This window comes from Balaenoptera borealis (assembly GCF_965194805.1).
Source record: "Balaenoptera borealis genome assembly, chromosome: 4".
NCBI lineage: Eukaryota > Metazoa > Chordata > Mammalia > Artiodactyla > Balaenopteridae > Balaenoptera > Balaenoptera borealis.
Window position 1 is genome coordinate 59,436,951 of NC_138861.1, and position 15,388 is coordinate 59,452,338.

General features: G+C 40.6%; 1 protein-coding gene and 1 long non-coding RNA gene across 3 annotated transcripts in view; one reads left to right on the forward strand and one right to left on the reverse strand.

Annotated features, from left to right (window-relative positions):
• LOC309627919 (uncharacterized protein) overlaps positions 1-4,515 on the forward strand; it is a 56,947-nt gene extending 52,432 nt beyond the window's left edge. The window contains exons 3-4 of one of the 2 annotated variants that reach the window (XM_082390303.1): positions 117-192; positions 1,394-4,515. In XM_082390303.1, the coding sequence (XP_082246429.1) occupies positions 117-192; positions 1,394-1,420 (103 nt within the window). In that variant the 3' untranslated portion in view covers positions 1,421-4,515. Of the gene's footprint in view, positions 1-116 lie in introns of both variants that reach the window. The other variant, XR_014244016.1, reaches the window with a different exon arrangement.
• LOC309627970 overlaps positions 1-15,388 on the reverse strand; it is a 749,424-nt gene that overhangs the window by 234,135 nt on the left and 499,901 nt on the right. The window lies entirely within an intron of this gene.

A 15,388-nucleotide genomic window follows, 5' to 3' on the forward strand; every position in this document is an offset into this window, starting at 1 on the left:
CAGTTATTTAGAATGAAATATTTGCTTCATTACTGGGTATGCTGGCATATTCTCTTATTCCCTGTTTATTCTTGAGGTTCATGTTTCTCTTCTATTCACTTTACTTTCTGTTCTAGGAGGTTGAGATCTATCAACTGGACCAACCAGGCTCCTTTCCTTTCTGAAGTGCAGAGGGTGCCAGAGGAGATAGAGGTAAAATTTTTTTTCCCATATCTCCCTCCCTGCCAGGCTTTAGGTTGGTAGTGGCTGAGTTCCCCTATCAAGGCCACAGTTCCTGTCAGGTGACTGTCCAATAACTACAGGTCTTACTGCACTCTGCTAACTGCTCCATTTCTTTAGACCTAGGTATGATAGTCAACCTCTTGTTGCTAGCCCTGTGGTTCTTCACCATTCTTGTGCATTACTACCACACTTTTGTCAATAGTGTCTTAACTAAACCCTTCTCCATTACCGTGTTTGAAAGTGCCATCTGTATCCTGCCGGCACCCTAAATGGATTACATAATTGGTACCAGGAGGGGTCCCTGTAATGAACTTTTTTGTTTTATATATAGTAATCTTTTATTTATTTATTTATTTATTTATTTATTTTATTTTTGGCTGTGTTGGGTCTTCGTTTCTGTGCGAGGGCTTTCTCTAGTTGTGGCAAGCAGGGGGCCACTCTTCATCACGGTGCGCGGACCTCTCACTATCGCAGGCTCACTTGTTGCGGAGCACAGGCTCCAGACGCACAGGCTCAGTAGTTGTGCCTCACGGGCCTAGTTGCTCCGCGGCATGTGGGATCTTCCCAGACCAGGGCTCGAACCCGTGTCACCTGCATTGGCAGGCGGATTCTCAACCACTGCGCCACCAGGGAAGCCCCTGTAATGAGCTTTTAAAATGGGTTTCTGGAATTGAGAGTCTGACATATTTGATGAATATATGAATAAACTTTTTCCTTGCTGGGGGGGAATGGAACATTGGTAATCCATAGTATGTGGTGCCATCATGATTACTCAAAGTATCACCAGTAGCAGAATATGATGGAGTACAGATGGAGGGCAAGGTACTGGGACACCAAGTTATCCAGTTCTCCCAACACCATTTATTGAATAACCCTATCTTTCTTACTGATTGAAATCATCTTCTTTACCATAAACTAAATTCTTTTGTATACTGAGGACTGTTCCTGGGCTGTCTATTTTGTTCCATTTATTTGGGTAAGTCTCACATGATCACTTTATTTTATTGACCCTCTATGTGAGTCAAGGACAGAACACTGATTCGTAATAATAATACCCTCCACTTCGATAGTGCTTGTACCAGGCACTGTTCTAAGTGCTTTAGGTATATTAACTCATTTCATCTTCAGAACAACTCTATGAATAGAAGCTGTTATTATCTATGTTTTGCAGATGGAAAATGAGATACAGAAAAGTTAAGTGACTGGCACCAGATCCCACAGCCTGAAAGCAGAGGAGCTGAGATTTGAGCCTAGGAAGTCTGGACTCAGAGCCTGCACTCCTAACAACTATCCTACAATACCTCTAACCATGAGTGAGGGCATCTCTTTTGGGGACTAAAAAGATACAGTCCAGGTGCACTGCTCCTGATGATTTAAATTAATCAGATAGAACTTAGATAACCTAGAAAAATTGGTAGTTATGGTATCTCCTAGACTGTCTCTTTCAATTATCTGTTTCTCAAGTAACCTTCTAGTTACCGTCAGACTTCATCTGCATCAGACTAGCAAAGCAAGTCTAAAACATTTTATACCTGCCCATCTTCCCTGCTGTTCATATCACTGAGTTAGCCAAATAAATTCAATTTTTTTCTATGGCAGGTTTCTCACAAATTGTGACTGGCATCTGTATATTTATGAAGTTTCTATTGCATTGCTAGTTTCTCATTGTATTATTATAATAGATCACAGATTGCGTTGATAAATGCCATGATGAGATATGATAAACACAGTCCATGTTTGATGGGGTAAAGTTCTCTTTAATTTTCCTGGTCTATAAAACAAGGATTAGAACAACTGACTCATAGTGTTGGGGTGCATATTAGAAGATCATGTATGTGAGTGCAATTAATAGTGCCTGGTGTATGGTAGGTATTCAAGTAATGTTGGTAGAGTCTGAATCATTAGAGGCTACAGTTATTATAGGGCTCAAGCTAAAAGCAGAGAGGAGACATGGAGTGAATCATACTTACTGAGCATTTCCCATAGTCCAGGCACTATGCTTGGTGGTTTATATGCATATAGTCTGATATGGTAGAATTGGTAGGTGCTCTTATAAGATGACATCCCCATGTAGTACAAAATTACGGTCCAAATATTATGTGCTACTTTGACATCTGGTGAAAGAAGAATGCAAGGGGGGCCCTCAAATATCCTAACCACAAGTTCCCTTCCAACTCTACTCCTCAGTAAGCTTCCCAAGCCAAACAACCCTCTTTCATAGCAAATAGACCAAGTACAGTTCCCATTTATCCCCAAGTAGCAGGTTTAAGTTCCTGGCCAGCCCACAGAATTGCTCAAACAAGCCAATTGCATCTTTCAATGGGAAAGAGAGGGTGCATCACTCTCTTGATACTAAAAGCTTATCTCCCAGAGCCCCTGGTTATTCACTCTGTCACTGAGTACAACCCCCATGTGGTCTGTGAGGCATGTGATGTCTTCCTGCATCTGAGCTCTGAGTATATGTGACTAACAAACTGCTGTGATTCACCTGTCCAGTGTTGGGTGTTGGCCATCCCCATAGCCTTAGGACCAGAGTTCCTCTTTCACCAACAGAGTGAATAGGAGGTGGTCAAAAACCCTAGAAGAAACTAAACTGAATGAGTTCCACTGATTGCCCTAGATCATTGCTTCTCAAACTTTAGTGTGGAAACAATGACCTGGAGGTCTTGTTAAAATATCCATTCTGACTTAGTAGGTCTAGAGAAGGTCTTACATGGGGCCTGAGATTTTGCCTTTCTAAAAAGCTCCCAGGTGATGCAGCTGCCCCTTAGACCACACAGTGAAAAATAAAGCCCAAAGGGAAAGAGAATCCAGACCAGGGAGACCTGGAATGTTCACTGCATCACTCATCAATGACCTTCCAATCATCTGGGAATCTGGCACATCAAGGAATGACGGATAGTACCTTCTAGGAACTGGGATATTCAGCCTGAGGGATTGGAAACTGACTAAGATCTGTGTAAGATGAAACAATCCACTGGAACCAGAAGAAAGAAACTTCCTAGGGGTCACATGGCCAGGAGACCCACATGTAGCTGCAAGAAAGGGACTTATCAGCCTCTGCCTTGCTCTGGCCACTCTGTGATCCAATACTACTGCTATTTTAAAGATGGAAATACTGGTCTCCATAAAGCTTATCACTGGACTTTTTAGTTCTTTAGGATTAAAGAACTTTGCTTATTTCTATTAGGTTTTTTTTTTTTTTTTTTTAGTAAGTTTCACTGGGAAAATGTCTGATTCAGAGAAAGGGGGAAAGGAGACAAAGGATTTGTTGCAAAGGGCCCTACTAACAAGCAAGACAGACACTTGTCATTGAGAAGGACAGGAGGAGAAGGAGAGAAGCAGAAGAAGAAGGGCTGGATGAAATTAAATCATGTTTTCTCCAGGAAGCCTGACCTCAGTGAAAATCTAAAAGCAGAGGCTCCCAAGGAGTCCTACAGCTCCCAGGAGACGGTGCAGATTAGATAGGTTTTATGCTTAGCAGACAGGCTTTGATGCTAATTTCTCTTGACCTTCTCATGTGATTCTTGTCAGCCTGGCCCTCATTTGTTAAGTTTGCTTTAATTATGTGCATAATGGCTCATTATTTTTTATAAAGGAAACAGCAAAGGAAACAATTATGCAAATGAATGAGGTTTGTTGTTTACTGTAGAGTTGTGGGCTAATTGGGCACTGGTACAAAAACACCATTGTCAAACCCAGTGCCAGAAATAATCCCACTAATCTCTACCTCTGAGATCTCTTTCAGCACATCAGTACCTACAAGATAAACTTAACGTCCAAGAACAAATATGAAATGCCAGAACTCATCTAGTGTAGTCAGATAGGTTAGGGGGTCTCCAGAAAAAGAGAACCAGACATGGCTTTCTTGACATAAGAGAAGCCGTTTTGGCCTAGGCCATTTTGGGATCTAAGCCTGGCTACAACGTCTTCCCTTGAACAGGTCTCAGTCATTAATGACCTTGGGGAACAAAGGAATGCAGGAACAGAGAAAAGGCAGTCAAACAGCAGCACAGTGATAAAGCAGAGTCCTAATTCCTCCTCAAGGAGGAGCACATACATATAATAATGGAATGATGATATTGACCCTCCTGACTTCAGTCAACTAAAGCTTGGACTCTGTTGACCTTTGTCCTAATTTTATGCTGAATTCTCCTCTGCTCAAGCCCCTTCATGAATATGCATGTTCCCTTAGCTTAAAACGTCCCCAGTTTTGCTGTTTGGGGAGACACTGCTTCTGAAGATCCCTGGTGTTCTTACTTGCTGCAAATAATAAATCCTTCCTTCTTCTGACCTTCGGCTTCATTGTGTCTATTGGCCTGACACCCACCAAGAGGCAAACCCAGTTCTGGGGTAACACTAGGGCAGGGGCTTTAATCAGAACAGCTATTCTTCCTTGCTAAGGCTGAAGGCTTACCAAGCTGTCCAAGATCACGCTTCTTCACCTAGCACCTCCTTTTTGGTTTGGTCTTCGATTGTTGTCAAACAGAAAAGATTTGTGTGTTTGGATCTAGTATTCTTTCTTCTGGTCTCTGCTTTGGAATGTCTCATTCATTCATTCATTTTGCCTGTTTTAGTTCCATCTCGTTAAATCTTTACCTGAAGGCCCCTGCATTTGGCTCCTTCTTGTCTTATCCAATGTCACTTCTTTTTGACACAGCTCACTCATTACAGGTGGCCTTCTTTCAGCCTTAAATATTCCAACCTTCTTTGATCTTTGGTCCTTTACCTATAATGGATTAATTTCCCTCCACCCTCATGTAACCCCTAATTCTGATTTATTAGATTAGATCAGGAATAGATGTCATATGCTTCCATGCTACCTGTATTTCTCCCTTAAGGCATTTATAACATTTGAAATTAATTGCTGTTGTAATTAATTAATAGCTGTTGGGCTAACTTGGTCATTTATAATTATTATATCTTCTCCAGAACTCACAAGCAGCAGGGATAGTACACTGAAGGCAAGTCCTCAAATGGATTCTGCACAACAAATATCATCGGGCAGGCACAAAACACATCACACAGCCTGTTCTGTAAGCTCAATGAAATCTTAGCACTCTGTCTTTTCATGCACCCAGACAAGCTCTTAATTAAAAGGTTCATTTGAGGCAAATGTGAAAATATTCTAGCAGCAGGACTCGGCTAAATTTCTACTCAGTATCAAATACTGCCTAAAAGGTAGGATATGGAACCAGAAGAAATACCAAGGCCTAGGGCATCATTTCAAAAGGTATAAGGCTACTAGATTTGCTAGATTCCTAGATTTTTTAATGTAATGGTGGTAGAGTCTGTACAATATTCTTAGCCATTTCCTAAAACTGGAAGATCATTTATTTCACCAAAGAAAAATTATCTCCAATATCTGTTATACCAAGTAACATTTTCTGCTGTTGATCAAATATTAAGGTAACTGTAGTTTTATGGTAGCTGTCCTCAGAGGGTGGATTTTGATTAGAGTCTTTCAAATACCACCCCTGGAATGTGTATTTCTGATTAGAGTTGTTCAGATATTAACCAACCACCCCCAGAATATAAATTAAAATGTCCATCTATATATCACACAGTATAAGTAATACACAAAGAATGTGTATTTCTGATTAGAGTTGTTCAGATATTAACCAACCACCCCCAGAGTATAAATTAAAATGTCCATCTATATATCACACAGTATAAGTAATACAAAGTAAATTGCAGACAATATAGCAGATGTTAAATTTGCAGGTTCATGTCTGGTTTGCTTACTGGAATATAAGTTCCATGGGGGAGGGGGGGTGACATTCATATCATATACCCAGAGTCTGTGCACTTCTAGACCCAGAGCAGGTGACCAAGAAATGTGGTTGGAATAAATGGAGCTCATTTGCCAAACTTTCCCCCTTCCCTCCCAATTCTGCCTTTTTACTTCTCATTTTCTTCTATCATTCTCCCTTCCTTCCTTCCTTCCTTCCTTCCTTCCTTCCTTCCTTCCTTCCTTCCCTCCCTCCCTTCCTCCTTCCCTCATCTCCTTATCTCTCTCCCTTTCTTTCTTCTTCTCTCTCTTTTTTCTCCCTTTGGGTCTCTCTCATCATCTTCCCCTCTCCCTTTCTCTTTTTATTTGTGTGGGAAAGTCACGTGGCTTCTTCAGAACTCTGACTAAATATTCTACCATGGAAGAACTAGTGTTTGAAGACTGGCTTTAGCTTGATTTAGTTGCTTTGAGGCTTTGTAGTTGCTTTGTTTCCTAATCTGTAAAAGGAGAATAGCAGTGACGCCTCAGTCAGAATGTTGTTTTGAGAATTGGTGGAGTATTGCCAGCACACTTAATTCTCTCCCGCCACCCGCCTCTAATTTAGCCTTAGCCCGCCCTTTCTCATTAATGATTAGATTACTATAATTTCCTTAGACATGATGTCATTCACTTCTTTCTCCAACTGGCCTTGAAAAGGTGAAAGTGTAGCATCTTTGCTGGTTGTGTTCGTGCGTGTGAGGTGTGTGGGCAGGGCTGGCAGTCAAGGAGAAATGTTTTGCTCCACTCTTCTTTCTTTCCAAGCTGAGTTCTCTTAGATGAGCCAGTTAATCCCTTTCAGCTATTGTTCTTCTATCTGTGAGAGGGAGTTACGATGCCCATCTCACATAGATGTCATGAGGATAGAATGAGATTAGTATACATGAAGACAGCTGGTCCAGATAGATGCTCAGCAAAGGTGAATAGAACTGAAACAATCCTTTCTAACCAGTTGTAACATCAGGGTTCAACCAGGAAGCTGACTTCTCTGAGCTATGGGTAAGGAATAATTACAAGAAGCGGACGCTATAAATTGTGGGAGGCTGGGGAAGTGAAGGTGTGCAGGGTGAGTTGGAGGATCACGGGAGACACCAGTCAGTCAGTCTGAGAGCCAGGCATATCCAGGTGCCAAAGTGAGACTGAAAGGGGAGCTGATGGGAGGGCTGTAGGGAACTATTCTCTCTGGATCCACAGCCACACATCTTTTGAGGAACCTGGGATCTCTGTTAAACAGAGGCGAGCAGTCAGGTGGAAGAACTTGACCTTGAGCGGAGGAAAGTGGCAATACTGTGGATCCCACTGTCACCTGCCTCTGTCTGTCACTCGTGTCTAAACTCGATGGCCTGAGAGATAATGGCTGATGCTCTAGTTCCATCTTCCAAATCTCATGCAAATCCCAATTTTGACCAACTCTAACTCTGTATATAATACCCAGAATTCTGGGAAATATAGTTTCAGCTTTACCAAGTTGACCTGGAAAAACCACCATACCAGTGTTTTCCATTTTACAGCTAACTCCTGTTGGCTTTGAAGTAAATTACTTTTTTTTTTTCAAGAAATGATAAAAATACTCCTTAACCATGATCTTAAGTTTATGGAGATACATAAAGTAATATTCTAATTGGGTCAGACTTTCTACTTTGCACTTGAAATGCAATGTCACATAGGAGAAAGATTTTTAATGTAACCTGTATTAGTTTCCTTACAGGTGGGAAAGGAGAATGATTTTTTTAATGTAACCTGTATTAGTTTCCTTACAGGTGGGAAAGGAGAAGGATTTTTAATGTAACCTATATTAGTTTCCTTACAGATGGGAAAGGGAGATTTTTATTGAGTATAATTTGGGTTTAAATTTCAAATATACACTAGTAATGACCATATCTAGGGTCTGTATATTTTATTCATTTGTTTGTTATTTGTCTCCACCACTAGATTTTAAGTTTCATTGTCTATCTTGCCATCTCTTCTCTGAGCCTCTTGGGACTGTGGCATGAGAAACCTGGACTCTTTCAAACCTGTTCTTTTATATCTCCAGTGGGCCCAGAACACTGGTATGTAAAGACTAAAATAATAAATACCACCTCTAATTTGTTGAAGAGAAATAATTGTTAAGGCTCTTAAGTACTTAAGGTTAGGTCCTTAAAATTTTCTTAATATAATTATCGTCCCTTTCTCGAGGCTAATAGCACACCTGTGAGGCTGCTTAGTTCAATGTAGTTGAAAGCATTAATCATCTTCCTTGTTAAGCAATGGACACTGGAAAGGGAATAAGATGCTGGCACTGTCTCAAGGGATTTAAAATCTGGTGTGTTTGGAGGGAGGGGGAACAAAAATGATAAGGAAACTTTATGAGTGAGGTACTCTGGAGGAACACATGGCCAGTTCTTAGGGAGGAGAGGGCAGAAATCAGGGGCAGCAAACCAGTTGTCATTCCTCTAAGATTTCATTAAGCATTAAGCACATTAAAGAAAGTAGGCAGGGTGTTTATTCCCAGCATAGGAAAACTTAAGGAGAGCCGAACATTTAATTAACCTTTTAACAGCCCTGGTTGAGTGAACTGAGAAGTTTCATTCTTATTTTAACAACTTAAAGTCTGACAAGCATGGATATGGTAAAAGAGAGACAGAAAGCCAAATAGAATGAGTAAATGGTTAAGGAAATGAAGTTTATTTTTAGCATCACCATTTATCTTCTGGGGCCCCCAACCCCCTTTGCACTGGGGTCTCAGTGACCTTCTGCTATCTCTGGTCACTCCCCCTGCTTTGATGACATTCCTTTGACTCACCAGGACCCTTTCCACCATTAAACCTTACTTTACCTTGTCAATTGCATTATTATGAACTTTCATCAAATCTTTAACCGTGGTCATTTTTAAGTCTTTTGTCATTTACAGACAGTTCTGGGTGTACTCTGATGCTTTTGCAAAAATGTTCCTATAAAAGGGTTTCATCTTCAAGGAATTCATGGAAAAGACTCTGACAAGTACAGGTTTCTGGTAACTGACTGTACTGCTGAACTGAATGAAGAAGCATTTTCAGAACTCTAATGGAAAACTGATGAATTCATAAAAGTGCTAACAAAAGATCAAGATGAAAAAAAATTAATTACATGGGACTGAGTGAACTGATGAGGATGATTATAATTTTTGTGACTTTCTGTTTGAATAAGAAAAAAAAAATCCCACAAGGACTCAGAGGCAAAAAATATACAAATCAATTTTCACTGCAAAGTAAAGAATCTGTTACAGTGGAGGTTTACTGGACTGAATGTCAATATTATGACATAGTGTGAGTGTGTTTCGTGTTTGGTAATTGCAATCATTGTTGCTTTTGTTGTGGTCATACATTTACAATGCTTGGCGTCAGTTTATTTATCTCTTGTAAAGATAAAATACAGTATGTGTGTGTGAAAAGAAAAAACAAAAAACAAAACCCAAAAAAACCCCTTACTTTGCCTGTCTTCATCTTATTCTTTTGAAGCTCTGTTGATTAGAGTACCTCTTTACCAGGCACTCACTATCATCATTCAAATACCTTACATTCGTAGAGTTCCTTAAAGTATTCTAAGTGTTTTTAAGTATATTACATCATTTAATCAACTTATTTGAATGGATTAATATATTAACAAATAGGTTTCTCTAGGTAACATATTGATATGTTAACACGGGGCTACTGGAAAGAGTACCATACTCTCCCAGGTCCCTTAGATTTGCGTAGTTTTTTATATTTTGTGAAGTGTTTTCCATCTGTTTTTGATAAGGCTCTGGGGTAGTGGGAATTGGGCACTGGGGAGATTGGAAGAGAAGGTTCTTAAGGCAGAGGGTCCTTTGGGGCCAAAGCCACCGCATTGTACAACCCCAGGGCGTGCCATTGACGCTGTTGACCCTGGGATGGCACCCTTGCAGCTGTGCAGGGCACTACCTGTGAGTAGCCAGACACAACAGCTCTGTTTGTGGTCTTCAATTCACTCCCCTGGTGCCTCTGCCTGTGCCCCAAAATGTTGGCTTACACCTACCAGCCGGTAATGACTAGGAAGGGGCTGGATGGAGGGAATTCTAACCCTATACTTCCCAGGATGGAATAACTAAAGCTCCCATAGTACGCCCTTCTTCCAGGGGCAGTCATAAAACTATGCTTGGCAGAGACATTTTTCTCTCAACGCTCATAGTAAACCTTCTTGGAGTTACAATTGGAGCAGAGGCCAGACATATAAATCCATATAAAGCACAACATGATTTTTTCCTTTTAAAATACAATCCCATCTCTTAGGCAGCTGTTGTTTACAGCCCAGCTACTACGCTCATGTTGCCAAGGACCTGCACACAGGCTGCTGCGGTTTTCAGTTTTTTCTGATGAATTCAGAAGGTACCTGTGCTTTAGAACTAGTTTGTTTGAGTGCTATGTACTGGCTGTCAGAGTCCCTTCTTATCAATCTTTCACACCAAAGTAGTATTTTCAGGGCTTCTTGGTTCTTCTGCTATAAACTTTCTCACTGTGACGTTTCTGCTTCGTAGGGCCGGGAGGTCTGAATGGGCTCCCCAGACCACTGGTTGGCCCAGCAGTTTATCAAGAAGTCTTCAGAAAGTGTGACACCTTTGCAGGAAAAAGCAATAAACATTTTGTCCATATCTATTTCACATATTTGCAGTGTAAGATTAATTATAGGCTTCAGTGAGATCCTGTTATATTCCTAGCAAACCAAAATATTCTAAAAGCATTGCTTGTGTCAAAAGGTCATGTGAGTCAGCTGTCTCTGCTAACATTTGGTTCATCTTCATTACTGTGTTTGTGCTGGGTGTGAATTTCAAAAAGTTTGCAAGCACTACTTCACACACAGACAGATCTTGCCCCAGACCACATAAGGACCAAAAATAAATGGCAGAAGCAAGAGATCTTTAAACATTTAGGCATCCCCTCCTTCCCACACCTCTCTTTGCCCAGGTAGGGGATATAGAGGCATGTGACCTTTTCTTAATCTAGGCTGGAAGCATGGAGACCCACGGAGATAATGTGATAGAGCTATGAGGGGTTTATAACAAGTGGATACAGCAGATGCTCCTCACGTATTCTTAAGTGAAAAGTGTCCATAATGCCACTTGATTTGAGGGTGGTTTTGACAGTTTGACGGGAGGAGGGTCTGTGGTTGTAGGAGCCTGACCTGTGGTCCCAGGTGCCATAGTCTTGGTCAGAATGGAGGTTCCATCCTCCTCTATCTGTTCACAACTGTTTTCTTTTATACATATACATATGTTCCCATATCGCTTCCCTCTTGCGTCTCCCTCCCTCCCACCCTCCCTATCCCACCCCTCTAGGTGGTCACAAAGCACCGAGCTGATCTCCCTGTGCTATGCGGCTGCTTCCCACTAGCTATCTGTTTTAAATTTGGTAGTGTATATATGTCCATGACACTCTCTCACTTTGTCCCAGCTTACCCTTCCCCCTCCCCATATCCTCAAGTCCATTCTCTAGTACGTCTGTGTCTTTATTCCCGTCTTACCCCTAGGTTCTTCATGACCTTTTTTTTTTTTTTTTTTTTTTCTTAGATTCCATATATATGTGTTAGCATATGGTATTTGTTTTTCTCTTTCTGACTTACTTCAGTCTGTATGAACAACTGTTTTCTTTGAACTGTACTCTAACATTCAATTCCTGTGAACACTTAAATGGTTTTTACTTCATATTACAGATTGAAAAGTATGTAGATATTATCTTAGTCATCAACTTCTGATCAACGTTCTAATTAATGTCATTCTTTGTCATCATCTTAGGCAGTTTACAGAGGTGAGCTTATATTACACACATGTGCATACCTTTGTGCTCTCACACCAAGAACTTCTTACTTTACACTTGTCACACTCACAAGCTCTTTATCCACCTCACACCTAAACTGGACAGGAGACCATTACAAACTATTATGCATAGAAAACCTGGCAAGTTGAATGTTTTTCCCCAACCCCTCTTTACAATTGCATTTTATTTGGTGTTATCGTTCATGTTTGTTATTTTTGATTTTGGCTGTTGCGTGATATCTTGATTTAACCAAAATAGTGCAAAAGCTTAAAAGGACTTATCAAAGTATAAATATAATGATAACAATAGCCACATCAATGTTGTAACTCGGAACATATGAATAGAACTTCTCAACAGAGAAAGTGAATATCATGAACATACACTGTGAACTTCTATCAATCGGGACAAGAAAATCCATGGGAACAATGAATTTTCACACACAAAAAAAAGTATTGTCAGAAAGCATAACAATAGTTATCTGAAATTGGAGGGCTACTGGACTGACAATTTCCTCTAGTACTTAGTGTATTATATATTGAAAAACATCAAATAGAGACATGAAGACATAGTAGCCTTTGCATCTTTTTAAAACAAAGTATTATAATATATCCACTAGGAATAATTTCAACTGGATTTAAGAAATTAACCCCAAAATAACAGTAGCTTGAATGGAGAGATATTAATTTCTTTTTCTCAAAGAAGTCAGAGGGCAAGCAGTCTAGGGTTGGTATAGCAAGTACATGGTGTCATCAGAGCCCCAGGCTCTTTTCTCTTTATTCTACCATCTGAGTGCCTAGCTCCTGTTCTTATTGTTACTTCATGGTCAAAGATAGCTGCTGTAGTTCCAGACATCACAATCCTACTCTAGCCAGCAAAAAGAAGTAAGGATAGGCACACCTGTTCTCTTTCAAGGAGACTTCCCAAAAGTCCTACACAAACACACCTATTTATATTTCACTGACTGGAACTTAGTCACATGACCATCCTAGCTGCAAGGGAAGTGGGCAGGTAGTCCTCCATCTGAGCAGCATAACGTCCATCTAAAATGTGAGGTTCTGATACTAAGGAGGAAGGGGAAAATTGGCATCATATAGCAGTTTCTTCCACAAATGGCCTCCAAAACAAACTAATACGTTTTCCAAGGATAAGCGCACAATGATGCTTTCTAGTATAATATCAACAAATTTTGTTGCTAAAGGCAAAGAAGAGACCAAAAAGGAAGAAGAATATTTAAAGTAGTACTACTCATGACAAAAATGAATATTTATTGTACAAATCACAGGAATTTGTAAAACTAGTCACAAAGTTAATAAGCATTATGTTTGAGGGTTATTAGTAAAATTCCTTTATGACATGGTTCTGTTGTGTATTGCTCAATATCAAAATGCTCAAAATGTAATGTGAAGGGACAATTACTATCACAAGTGCACGATAATTATAAATATCTTGCTTTGCAGCTCTATAAAACCACTGATTTCAGAGTTTTAAAAAGCTCCTGACATTTGTCACATTAAGGGACAAGTGAGGGAAAATTGCTTGACAAGTTTTTGTTCTCTTTATTCCTGAAAACCCATGATGTAGGGAGGATTTTGTTCCTTTAGTTAGTAATAACTTTGTAAGTCATGATGTAGGTAGGAAAATATACATTGAGATTAGTTCTGAAGGAGGACTAGTCATGTTTATAGCTAGTAAAAGAGATGCCATTGAAACATGAAAACACTTACTGTTTTATTCACCTGGAATAGTTGGCCGTGAAGTAGGCCACAGGATCTAATTTTAAAAAGTAGAGTGAAAGTCGTAAATACAAATAGTGGCTACTTAGTGCATTAAGTTCAGTGTATTATGCAAAAGATTGGGCAGCAAGTAAAACCTACTGATAGTAGGCAGAACACAGAGAGCCTGTTGTGTGTAGTGGCAGTGGAATTGTTCAATGTGTTAACAGTGGTGATCTGGGATGCCATGTAGCTGACACCATGACTTTGGCCTCCAAGCAGAGAATCCAACTGGGTCTGCCTCGTCTTCCGACCTATAGAACTGGGTGTTGTTTTAAGCTGTTAAATTTATGGTAATTATTTACAACAATAGAAAATGAACACAAATGAATACAATTTGTTCCGGAGGGTTGGAAAAAAACCCTAAGGAGATTCAGGGGCCCACAGCATCAATATAATTTTTAGTCTAATGGTCTGAAGCACTCTGGAACATTCTCTCTAGTTGTGGGCAGATTATTGCCTCTTGCACTTCCCACCACCAGGAAAGAAGACAATGCCTGATAGGTGTCTCTGATATCTGGGTGCAGCACACTGGGAATGTTGATTCAATCCATTTACGGGGTGACATGGAAGATGGCCAGCTCTGTGTGGGTCTCAGAGCAGACAAGGGATCTGCAGTAGGTCCAGGCTCAGGGGCCCTTTCACACTGGGTTTGGCACCTATTCCAAACATGGGTTTGCCTTTTCTGCTGGCAGGGCCTCGGCCAGCACCACTGACCGAGGCTTACGAAGTGCTTGATCCGTAAACGTGGGGTCCCACATAAAATGGCATTGGCTCAAGAGACCAACACTATGCAGCAAAGGAGGTGAATGGTGGATACGTGACCATGGTGTCTACAGTCCTATCACATACCCCACCCCTCCACAGGCTGCTGGACCGACAGCACACGGGCACAGTCTGTTGGAGGTCCAGCTGAGGTGCCATCTTGGAGAGAACACTCTGCATACGGGACGCTATCCTCTAAGATGGAGCAGATACCTCAAGTCATTACATATTATATGGTGCTGTGTTTGCAAGATGTGGAAGGTATGGATCCTGGAAGCAAAAGGTGAAAGTAGTAGTGACTTTGCTAACATCAGCCCCAGTGGCCCCTTTGGGGGATTTGTGCTTCCCTTCTCCGCAACTTTGGATTCTAACATTTCATTGTCTTAGTTCTTAAAGGGATAATGGGGGGGGGGTCCATCAAGGAACACAGCAAAATCCTATTAAGGTCATTAACAGGATTAAGTTCCTGCTCAGTTACTTTAAAGATCTTTCTCCAAGAGTCCAGCAGGCAAAGAGAGTAGTCACCATACTGGCAGGAGTAATTGACCCTGACCATCAGGCAGAGGTAGGGCAGTTAGTGGCAGGAAGAATATATCTGACACTCAGGCGATCCACTTGGGATGCTCTTGGTAACTGTTTGCCCAGTTTTGATGGTAAATGTAGCAGCAAACACAGCCTGGGAAGGTCATGGTGACCAGTGGCCCATGGCCACTCTCTTTTTAAAAAATGTATTTTATTGAAGTATAGTTGAATTACAATGTTGTGTTAATTTCTGCTGTATAGCAAAGTGATTCAGTTATACATATATATACATTCTTTTTCATAGTCTTTTCCATTATGGTTTATCACAGGATATTGAATGTAGTTCCCTGTGCTATACAGTAAGACTTTGTTGCTTATTCACCCTATATATAATAGTTTGAATCTGCTAATCCCAAACTCTCAATCCATCCCTCCTCCCCATCCCTCCTCAGCAACCACAAATCTGTTCTCTATGTCTGTGAGTCTGTTTCTGTTTTGTAGATAAGTTCATTTGTGTTGTATTTTAGATTCCACATATAAGTGATATCATA